General features: G+C 45.5%; 1 protein-coding gene across 5 annotated transcripts in view; it reads right to left on the bottom strand.

The window, feature by feature from the left end:
* Positions 1 to 12,017, bottom strand: part of TRAPPC10 (trafficking protein particle complex 10) — a 97,403-nt gene that overhangs the window by 69,251 nt on the left and 16,135 nt on the right. For 4 of the 5 annotated variants that reach the window (XM_023192381.3, XM_023192415.3, XM_026447471.2 and 1 more), the window contains exons 2-3: positions 9,970 to 10,051; positions 3,518 to 3,653 (exon numbers count right to left, since the gene is read on the bottom strand). In XM_023192381.3, the coding sequence (XP_023048149.2) occupies positions 3,518 to 3,653; positions 9,970 to 10,051 (218 nt within the window). Of the gene's footprint in view, positions 1 to 3,517; positions 3,654 to 6,844; positions 7,546 to 9,969; positions 10,052 to 12,017 lie in introns of those variants that run through there. The other variant, XM_023192391.2, reaches the window with a different exon arrangement.

Raw genomic sequence — 12,017 nt, forward strand, 5'->3', positions numbered from 1 at the left:
GAGGCTGAGGCAGGCAGATCACCTGAGGTCAGGAGTTTGAGACCAGCCTGACCAACATGGAGAAGCCCCATCTCTAAACTACAAAATTAGCGGGGCGCGGTGGCGCGCCTGTAGTCCCAGCTACTCGGGAGGCGGAAGCAGCAGAACCGCTTGAACCCAAGGGGCGGAGGTTGCTGTGAGCCGGGATCACACCACTGCACTCCAGCCTGGGCAAGCAGAGCAAAACTCCATCTCAGGGAAAAAAAAAAAAAGTAAAGGAAGACCACTTCATATACCTCAATGAAAATAAATTTTACAACCTAACTGAAATACGTAATTTCCAAGAAAATATAGTTTATCAAAATTAGCAAATGGCTGAAACAGACCAATTTTCATCAAAGAGATACAAAAACGTACCTGGCCCAGCTAGTTTCCCAAAATTCCGTCAAACCTTACAGACCAAGCAGCTCCAGTGCTACATAAATTACTTCAGAAACAGAAAGTAAGTAAAAACTTCCAAATTCTTTTAATGAATTACGTAGAACATCAATACCTAAACCTCATAAAAAGAGCATAAAACAAAAGTTACCGATCAACCACTTGTGAATTACAGATGCAAAAACTCCTAAATAAAATTGAAGCAATAGACTCCAATACCACATTAAGAAAATAATACTATGACTAAGTGGGATTTATACCAGGAATGCAATTACAGTTCAGTATTGAACTACAGTGGCCGGGCGCAGTGCCTCACATCTGTAGTCCCATCACTTCAGGGGACTGAGGCTGGAGGATCACTTGGGGCTAGGAGTTTGAGATCAGCCTGGGCAACATGGTAAGATCTCGCCTCTACTAAAAATACCAAAAAAAATTTTTAAAGCCAGACGTGGTCCCAGCTACTTGGCAGGCTGAGGTGGGAGGATGGCGTCAGCCAAGAGGGGCGGAGGCTGCAGTGAACCAAGATCACACCACTGCACTCCAGCCTGGGTGACAGAGCAAGACCCTGTAAGGCACCATGGCTCACACCTGCAATCCCAGAGCTTTGGGAGGTGGAGGCAGGTAGATCCCTTGAACCTAGGAATTTAAGACCAGCCTGTCCAACACGGCAAAACCCTCTCTCTACAAAAAATACAAAAAAATTAGCTGGGCATGGTGGCACATGCCTGTAGTCTCAACTACTCAAGAGGCTGAGGTAGGAGAATCACTTGAGCCCAGGAGGTTGAGGCTGCAGTGACCTGAGTGACAGAACAAGACCCTGTCTTAAAAGACGAGAGAGAATTTTTTAAAATCTCGAATAAAGTGTAAAACACAGAAGTAGACTTGCACAAACGGAAAGGCAGCCCTTGCTCTTGAGTATGTCTCAACATGATCAAGATGTTAGTTCTGCATATGGGAATTTATAAACTTATTTTGATCACAACAAAAATACCTAAATTAAACATGCAAGAGTAACTACGAAAACCCTGAAAAGGATGAAGCTGAGGGAGACGTTCATAAACACTATGATACATACTGTCCAAAAGGAAAAGTTTAGTTGCAAGCAAATTTGGAGCTGTTCTCAGTAGGCTTGTTCCTAGTTGTGGCGTGGGTGTAGCAATTCTGAAACTATCTTATGCACATTGTAGCACTGAGCAAATACAGAAATGTGTTGATGTTGGTGAGAGCAGAAATAAATGAGAGGCAAGAAAGAGCCCTCCAGGTTATAAAATTGGATGCATCAGCATCCGTTCATGATTTCTTCATTTTTTTCTTTTGAGACAGAGTCTTACTCTCCCAGGCTAGAGTGAAGTGGCGCGATCTCGGCTCACTGCAACCTCTACCTCCCGGGTTCAAGCAATTCTCCTGCTTCAGCCTCCTGAGTAGCTGGGACTACAGGCACGTGCCACCACGCCCGGCTAATTTTTGAATTTTTAGTAGAGATAGGGTTTCACCATCTTGGCCAGGCTGGTCTCAAACTGCTGACCTTGTGATCCACCCGCCTTGGCCTCCCAAAGTGCGGGGATTACAAGCGTGAGCCACCGCGCCCGGCCCAGTTCATGAATTCTAAGGCACATCCCTATCAGCTCTGTCTGCTAAAAGGGTGGAGGAGCAGCAACGCCCGCACAGCAGCAAGCACACCTGCTGCCAGAGGAACCAGGGCTCTGTGGAGACGCGGCTGATTCCAGCACAAGGGCAACGAGCTCCCAGAACCTAAAACATCTTGGCATGCCACAAATGATTAGAAAGTGCTCAAAAGAACACAGGTGCCAGTCTGAAGTGACTCTTGATGGCTAAATCTGGGACAACCTGAGCATCAGTAAAGGTGACTGACTCTTAACCACTGCCTGAACAGAAGGCCCTGCAGATGCTCCCCAGCCTAGGGGATATGGGCTGACAGAGGTGGGTAAAAGGCCAGCACCCTTAGTCAAGACTGGCTCAGGAAAGAACTGCCACTGGGTGAGGGGCGGGACATCAGGTGGTCTCACAGCAGCTCCCCAGAGATAGATCACACCAGGGAGACACCGGACAACTCCTGGAAGGAGTGATCAAATCCAACATTACAACCAGGGGCTATGGAAAGAAGAGCTGACACAGCAGGCCAGGGACAGCGTCCTTCTCGGGCACGCCAGGCAGAGGGGGCCTATGGAGCAGCCCGGTGAAAACCCCGGGCACAGAGTCTTGGGCAGGCTTCCCCGGTGGAAAACATGTCACGTGTGTCCTCACTCACTGCTGGGGAACCAAGCCCCGTCCATGTGGAGCCCCTGGGAAAGGAGGCAGAGCAAAGTCAGCAGAGAAAGGATGTATGAGGTGAAGTCTGAGGAAACCAGGTGCAGACTTACAGTTCCTGTCTCATTAACAACTACCTCTGTGCCTCAGGTTTAGGCTACGATGTCACAGTGTGTAATCATCTATGTACTTTCTATGCTGCTAAATCTTGCTTTACTTGAGTCAAAATACACAGGAAGAAATGCCTCACAGAATTTTCTGTTAGTTCACAACAGAAGAAGTGTGTCAAGAATGAGAAGGTTCTTTCTGGATTCATGAATACACAACTGGACAACACAAGTGAAAGCTGTGGCGGCCACAGGGCTGAGGCCCACTCGTTTCACGGAGAGTCACAGGGCACCTCCTGCCCAGGCACGGTAACAGGGAGGAAGGGCACGGTCCTGGCCTCAGTGGGGTCACAAACAAGCAGAAGAAACAACAGATGACCAAGGACAACGTAGCCATGATGGGAACACGGGGGTCATGAAAACAAAGCTGAAAATCATGATCAAACACAGCTCAGACTAAGGCTGGCAGCCATGGGGCACAGTGAGACAGCTCACAAGACTGGAGACACGGGCACACAACCGCGCTTGGGGCCACAGTGAGCACAGCACGCCAGATGAGGGCGCAAACACACAACAGCAAGCCCCACACTTGGCCAAGGAATGAAGGGACAACAGAGCATGTTAAAAGGTAAATTTTAAAAATTACAGCTGCCTCAACAAAGCCTAGACTCATACATTTTCAACCTTATCCCACCGCGCGTCCTCCTCCCCTCACTGATACTCACACAGCACTCTGTCCAGTAAATATGGAGGAAGGGAAACGTGAGTAGAGCTTTGTTTCCTTCTTTGGGCAGCAGCTCCTCTTTGAATTGAACAAAGTTAGACTCTAGGTGAATCATCTTCGGAGCTCGGCCATAAGACCTGTAAACAATTGTTTGAAGTCACTGAGAAAACAACTAAACAACATTCATCAGAAGAGGGGAAATAGAACAACAAACAATGTAATCATAGCCATGAGTTCAGAGCACATATATTAACCCAAAATCATAACTGTACTATTCTGCTCAAAAACATTCTATGAATTATTTTAAACACAGTTCACGTGTACAGGTCAAAGCTCCATTTCCACAAAATCTTTCATTTTCCTCAAGGATACAGGCACAGTGATATATTCTTCCACGTATTGCATTTAACCAGGGCCACTACAGACTCAACAGCGGGTTTCAGCTAACGGAATCTATAATTATGTCACCATAAAAGAAGAAAAGTGTGTCCCAAATGTCCAAAGTGCAGTTTTAACTTACGAAAGTTTTAGGGTTGCATTCGTATTTTTGGAACAACTTGTATTTTATCCAAGAAACAAAGTTATTTGGTGAAAAGATAAGAGATTCTTGTTTGCAGAGCACAAATAAAATAGCAGTACAAACCTCTATTTTATTCTTAACCCAAGAAGAAGGAAACCATCAAGAAATCCCACACGTAGGGCCGGGCGTGGTGGCTCAAGCCTGTAATCCCAGCACTTTGGGAGGCCGAGACGGGCGGATCATGAGGTCAGGAGTTCGAGACCATCCTGGCTAACACCGTGAAACCCTGTCTCTACTAAAAAATACAAAAAACTAGCCGGGCGAGGTGGTGGGCGCCTGTAGTCCCAGCTCCTCGGGAGGCTGAGGCAGGAGAATGGTGTAAACCCAGGAGGCGGAGCTTCCAGTGAGCTGAGATCCGGCCACTGCACTCCAGCCTGGAGGACAGAGCGAGACTCCGTCTCAAAAAAAAAAAAAGAAAAAAAAAAGAAATCCCACACGCCCCCTGCATCTCATCCAAGGCTCTCGGTGACGGCCCAACAATGCTTGTAACAGTGAACCACACTGCATGGATCTCTGTGCCACACCTGTACCTCTCACTTGTAGCAGCTGCATCTCTTCTGAATGTTCCAGCTGAATTTTGTTTCTCATCCAATCTAAGGATGCTGTGTTTAATAACTTAAAACCAACCATCATTAACATGACTATGCTGATGCTCAAGTATGTGCATTTTCTATTTGCCGGCTCTATTTTTCCTTGTCCTTTGGGAGATTAATCAAGTTTTCTTTTTCCATCTTTTCTCTCTGCTGGTTTGAAAGTCTTATCATCTATTTCTATTTTACCGTTGGTTACATTTTAATTCTTAGTATGTAACTAAAGGTTTTACTACAAAGACTAAAGTCTATCCCCCCTTCTCTCTGTTCTCCTTCACACACATCTGAAATTTTAGACTTTTAGTTGTTTTAAAAAGTGACACCTTAACTTCAGCAAAACATGTCATGTTGCTGGCAGGCGCTGCTATCACCCTGGATCCCTGGGTTCATTTGCCTTCATATTGGGATGCATCCTTTATTTACTCAGAGGGTGGCAAGGCTTCTGATCTTATAGATGTCTGAAAATATTTTTATTCACTTCAGTGCACCTATCTCCATAGCATGACCAGCAATAAACATGTTATCTGAATGGGACTCTGGGGTAGACACGAATGGTTTTCTGCACACAGAAGTGATGGAGCAGAACTCCTGGCCATCCTGGGCCCCACACGGCCACCTGGAAGCCTAGAGGAAAAACCTCTCAGCACGTGTGGCTCACGCAAGGCCCTCAGGGTGGGAAGCTGTGACACAGTCTTCCCTCTTGACAACACTGTGAATGATAAAGAATTCTAGGGTCTGGGGTACTTTCCCTCAGGACTGTGGGGAGGCTGCTCGTAAATGTATTTTTTTTTTTTTTTTTTTTTTTGAGACGGAGTCTCGCTCTGCCGCCCAGGCTGGAGTGCAGTGGTGCGATCTTGGCTCACTGCAAGCTCCGCCTCCCGGGTTCATGCCATCCTCCTGTCTCAGCCTCCCAAGTAGCTGGGACTACAGGCGCCCATCGTCATAAACGTATTTTATGTTGTGTTGTAAGTGGTTCTGTTAGAAACTGCATACTTGGTTCTTCTTCCGTTTCTCTCTGATGCCCTCGCATGATTTTCTGTTTGCTTTGTTTCCTTCACTCTTCTTGACATTCACTAGGCTCCTGCAGTATCCCGACTCCCTTCTGGGAGAATCTTGACAGCCATTCTTCAAATGTTACCTGTCCTCTGTTCCCTCCACTTTCCTTCTGAAAAGCCCCTCAGGTGGATCCTGGAGCTCCTGGATTTATCCTCTGGAGCCAGCTTTTTCTCCATGCTCTCCTGGCTCCTGCTTTTCGCAATGGTATCCGGAGTCTCTAAGCTCAGTTCTTCCAGCACACTGATTTGATTTTCAGCTACACAGCTGTTCAGTGCATCTGGGAAACTCTATTTCAATGGTTTTCACTTCCTAGATCCAATCAATTAATTTCAAATTTCTACTTTTTATCAAAGTAATTATTTTATTTTGTTTTATTTTATTTTTTGAGCCAGAGTTTCACTCTTGTCACCCAGGCTGGAGTGCAATGGTGTGATCTCGGCTCACTGCAATCTCCTCATCCCACGATCAAGCAATTCTCCTGCCTCAGCCTCCGCCGAGTAGTTGGGATTACAGACGTGTGCCACCACGCCCGGCTAATTTTGTATTTTTAGAAGAGACAGGGTTTCACCATGTTGGCCAGGCTGGTCTTAAACTCCTAACCTCAGGTGATCCACCCGCCTTGGCCTCCCAAAGTGCTGGGATTGTAGGTATGAGCCACTGTGCTGGGCTGAGATAAGTACTTCAATACAAAGAGCACTGAAAAGCTTCTCTCTCTCTCCCTCTCTTCCCCTTCACTGCCCACCAATACACACACATCCATGTCTTGGTCTGTTTCCCGCTGCTATAACAGAGTATCACAGGTTGGGTAAATTACAAGCCACAGAAGGTTATTGCGCTCACAGTTCTGGAGGCTGTGAGGTCCAAGATCAAGGTGCCAACATCTGGTGAGGGCCTTCTTGCTATGTCAAAACATGGCAGAGGGCATCACATGGTGACAGGGCAAGAGCCAGAGCCAAAGAGAGCTCATTTTGATAACAAAGCCACCCACATGATAAGGAGCCCACTCCCGTGACAGCAACATTAACCCACTCACGAGGGCAGAAATTAAGTTTCCATGGCAAGAATCTTTGGGGGAGACATTCAAACTACAGCAAGTACCTACCCCATCCTTCTCAATCTGCCTTCCTGCATGAGTTTCCAGGGCTGCTGTCACAAACTACCACAAACCTGGAGGCTTAGCTTACTCTTGCATATTTCATGAGGCCCGAAAGTTGAAATCAAGGTGTGGGTGGGCTTGGTTCCCTCTGGCTGCAGCGGGAGGTTGCTTGCCTCTCTCCCAGCTTCTGGTGGCTGCTGGCATCCTCAGCATTCTTTGGCTCATGGCCGCATCACTCTAATCTCTACCTCCATCTTCACAAGGTCTTCTTCCCGTGTCTTCTTTTCTGCCTCTTATAAGGACACTTGTCATTGGATTTAGGGTCTACCCTAATTGAAAATGATCTCACATTGAAGTCCTTATCTTAACTATATCTGCGAAGATCCTTATTCCAATAAAGCCACATCCTGAGGTTTCAGGTGGACGTATCTTCCCTAAGGTAACACATTTCTTTCCTAAATTTCAAGGTCGTTTCTGAAAAACGTAGTCTTTTCCCTGGGCCATACAATTTTCCTGAGATAAGTTCTTTATTCTCTTGCTCAGGAAGCATGGATCTGGCTGCAGGGTTCCCAGAGCGGAGCTGTGCCCTGTTCAGAACCTAGGCCGGCTGGTTTTACAATGGCCTTCTCCCTTGCCTTCTGCAGTGCCTCAGATCCAACGGTCTGGAGCTCTTCTGTTCACAGAAAGGCTTTCCAGGTTCCTAAGGGCTGGAGGGGTGGGTAATGACAGCAATCACTTCACTACAGACAGGAGTGGGGACCCTGGGTCTAAGTGTCCCTGTCCACACCTCTGCCAACTCCCATCCCCAGCCCTGCTTTCACCCAGGCCTTCCAAGATCTGGCACTTTGTCCCTTGTCAGAAATTCCCCTCCTCTCACGGAGCCGCAAGACACAAACTTCCTCAGCTTTCTCTCCCAATTCCTCCACCTGTTTCTCTTTCTCCCAAAAACACAGCCACATCCTCCTGCCTCCGCTGCCTCCTCCTTTCTCTGTCTTTATGCACGTCCGCCTTTTTAGTTCTTTATGTAGGGTTATTTGTTTAGCATTTGTTTGGTCAATTTTTTTTTAGTCCATTTATTTGTTTAGTATTTATGTAGTCCATTTAGTGGAGCTTCAGAAAGGGGAAGCGATGAATACAAACATTAAATCTACATAGTTTCTTTGTATTTGTTTATTTTTGAGCCAGAGTCTTGCTCTGTCACCCAGGCTGGAGGGCAGTGGTGCAATCTTAGCTCACTGTAGCCTCCAGCTCCTGGGCTCAAGTGATCCTCTCACCTCAGCCTCCCAAGTGGCTAGGACTACAGGTGTGCACCACCAAGTCCAGCTAATCTTGTTTCTTCTTTGCAGAGACAGGGTTTCACTATGTTGCTCAGGCTGGTCTTGAACTCCTGGGCTCAAGCGATCCTCTCACCTGATCCTCCTAAAGCATTTGGATGACAGGCGTGGGCCACCACCGGGCCTATATAATTTCTCTATTTAATTTTTCTCTCAAAATTATCTTGTTTCATGGACACACTTTTTTTCCCTTTATCTATCAGAATGCCCTTACAGATTACTCCATTTGCTAAACTATTTTCTCTCTTTCACAGCACTGGGCCTTCTCACATGTTAAGCAGTTTTTCTCTTACACTCTGTACACTCTTTCTATTAAATATTAGCAACTAAATGCATATCTTGTGAGACACTATAATCAGCACAGAAATTAGACTGTATTCATCTGGTAAGTCATCTCCAGAAAGCCACCTTCATCCCTCATGTTACTAAGGCACAAACTGGTGGTCAGAAAGGAATAATGCTGTGAGAATCAGAATTACATAAACACAAATAACAGGAAATTCTATATACCCTGGTTAAAATTAGATTACCTATGTTACAAGATAAAATCCAAACATTTTTTACAAATAACATCTGGTCTTACCAGAAATAAGTTTTCCAAAAAGAGGATTCCCAGCCAGTGATTTCCTATGAGTATGTCACCAGATGACTAACTATAAACATGCGACAGAGCCTGTGATGGCTGATCTAACCTCGTTCCTAAGTTTTAAACACCATCTTTCTGTTTACCTTCTTGTCCTTAAGGAAACGCACAGGAGCCAGGGTGGAGGGAGGGTCTTGTAGGACGGCTGATACAGCCCAGTTCTTCTTCTTCTTTTTTTTTTTGAGACGGAGTTTCGCTCTGTCGCCCAGGCTGGAGTGCAGTGGCACAATCTCAGCTCACTGCAAGCTCCGCCTCCTGGGTTCACACCATTCACCTGCCTCAGCCTCCCAAGTAGCTGGGACTACAGGCGCCCACCACAACGCCCGGCTAACTTTTTGTATTTTTAGTAGAGATGGGGTTTTACCGTGTTAGCCAGGATGGTCTCGATCTCCTGACCTCGTGATCTGCCCACCTCGGCCTCCCAAAGTGCTGGGACTACAGGCATGAGCCACCGCGCCCGGCCTCTTCTGCTTTAAAGTAGAGTCTAAGTGAGGACATGTCGCCTTTGCAAAATGCCTGTGCCTTTAAGACATTCTGGTTAACCATGAAGAATCGCAGATCATTCCTATAAAAGTGAGTATTTAACTCAAAAAAATTGTCTTGTTTCTACTTTCCAATGTCTCGTTAAGAAAACCATCGTAGTCTGGGCACGGTAGCTCACGCCTATAATCCCAGCACCTTGGGAGGCTGAGGAGGGCGGGTCAGTTGAGATCCGGAGTTCGACACCAGTCCGGCCAACATGGCAAAACCTGTCTCTACTAAAACTACAAAAATTAGCCAGGTATGGTAGCACATACCTGTAATCCCAGCTACTCAGGAGGCTGAGGCAGGAGAATTGCATGAACCTGGGAGGCAGAGGTTGCAGTGAGCCAAGATCGTGCTACTGCACTCCAGCCTGGGCAACAGAACAAGACTCTGTCTCAAAAAAAAAAAAAAAAAAAGAAAGAAAGAAAGAAAAAAAGAAAACCATCGTATTCCATAAAGAATAAGACCCATAGATTATATGAGGTCACTGTTTCTTTAGAACTGAGGCTTTTAACTTGTGCTACTTCACTTGTTGACATAAATGTTTAAACAACATACACTTATTTAAAAACATGTACTTCATTTTAAAAAATGAAGAGAGGGATACAGTCAAAAAATACACAACATACCTTCTCCATTCCATCGGTTCTCTTGGAAGCTGCTGAGAGAGCGTTGGATAAACAGAGGTAAATAAATTCTGATCTCCAGCACCTATGAAGGGAAGAAAGAAATTCAGTTACCATATTTTTAGGTGAATACACGCAAAATGGGCTCTAGAGCTTAATAAATAGGTGTTTTTAGGTAATTTTATGTTTACTAAAACAATATCGCAAGACTCTTCTGTACCTGTGCCTCTACAGAACGAGCCTCAGGAAAACCCAGCATGGACAGATGTGATGCAGCTGAACCCTCATGACACCTCCATGGGGTGGGTGTGATTTTCCCCACGAGGAAAATGGGGTCAGAGAAGGTGACGAACTTGCCCCAAGGACACAAAGCTAAGGAGAGAGGGAGTCGGCTCCACCTCACCCAGCTTTGCTGTGTTCTATAGCCCCCACTTTCTCTCACACAGCCAAAATCCATGGAGAAAAAGAAACCAAAACTTCACCAAAATCAACTCACTGTTCAACCAAATGCCAGGAGAAGCTAAAATTTATAGGTGGCTCCCCATGTGCGAGTATTACACAAGGCACCTGCCAGGCACCCTCTCATTCTGTCCTCCCCGTAACTCCTGGGAGGAAAGGCACAAACATGACCCACACTCATGGACGAGGAAAGTCAGCTTTGAGGGTCCACGTGTTCAGAGCACAGAGCTGACAGTGGCAGACGCGAGTCAGGAATCTGGCTGCGGCTGACTTTACACTGCACGCTCAGTGTTAATTCAGCTCTTTTATCTTCGCTTTAATGTAAATGAAAAATCCATTTTGTTCTCATAAAATGATGAGATAACTGAATTACACTTAAGCGAAAAGAGAACCTTTTAATACAGATGACTAAAATTCTTATACTCAGAGGATCCTTTTTATTTTACTTCAGCAAACCATTTTCCAAATTGCTTTTATATTGATCTTTAAGAAATCATTGGGAATTAATGTGTGCCATTAACACATCTGCTTATTTTGCTATCAAAAGCCTAAAAATAAAAAACCTCCTAAAACTCATATAATAATGTCAAGTCACTGAGGAAGGGTAATGACATTTCTGAGCAGATGGCACGGTGAGTGGGCAGGGTGCTGGGAACCTCACTGCCCGGTCCCCATCTCAGTTTCATCACTGACCAGCTGACTACACCTGGGGAGATGATTTAGCCTTCCTGTGCCACGGGGACATGGGCAATGGGAAAATGGGAAGAGCTCGGCCAGAGGAGCTCTGCTGAGGATTAAATGAGACCACGCGTCAGTCACCTCAAACAAGGCGTGGCACACAGTGGTTAAAAAGGGACTATTACTACATTTTGATAACACAAAAACAATGTTTGTTTGAAGTTATGATTTTTCATCTTGTTCATTTATTTGGTAGTCATCTCAGAAATCAATCAAAGAGGTCGGGCGTGATGGCTCACACCCGTAATCCCAGCATTTTGGGAGGCCGAGGCAGGCGGATCACCTGAGGTCGGGAGTTTGAGACCAGCGTGACCAACATGGAGAAACCTTGTCTCTACTAAAAAAATACAAAATTAGCCAGGCGTGGTGGCGCATGCCTGTAATCCCAGCTACCTGGGAGGCTGAGGCAGGAGAATCGCTTGAACCAGGAGGCGGAGGTTGAGGTGAGCCAAGACTGCGCCACTGCACTCCAGCCTGGGCAGCGAGAGCGAAACTCCATCTCAAAAATAAATAAATAAATAAATAAATAAATAAATAAATAAATAAATAAATAAAAGAAATCAATAAAAGAAGAAAATCTTTAGCCTCTGGTTTCTTAACTTTGCCAATTTCTGTTGTCTTGTTAAACAGTTCCAAGATTAATATATAAAAATCATTACTCTTTGCTAAGTGGAAAGTAAGCCAGCTAAATGGAAGCTTTCTTCTCTTCCACTTGGTTTTCTATATAAAACTACACACACATACACACACACACACACACAATCACACTCTCTCTCTCTCTCACACTCTGTCCTTGCAATACAGTAACTTCACATAATTATACAAATAACATCCGTACAGAGTAAAAGAGGAAC

This window comes from Piliocolobus tephrosceles, chromosome 19, assembly GCF_002776525.5.
Source record: "Piliocolobus tephrosceles isolate RC106 chromosome 19, ASM277652v3, whole genome shotgun sequence".
NCBI lineage: Eukaryota > Metazoa > Chordata > Mammalia > Primates > Cercopithecidae > Piliocolobus > Piliocolobus tephrosceles.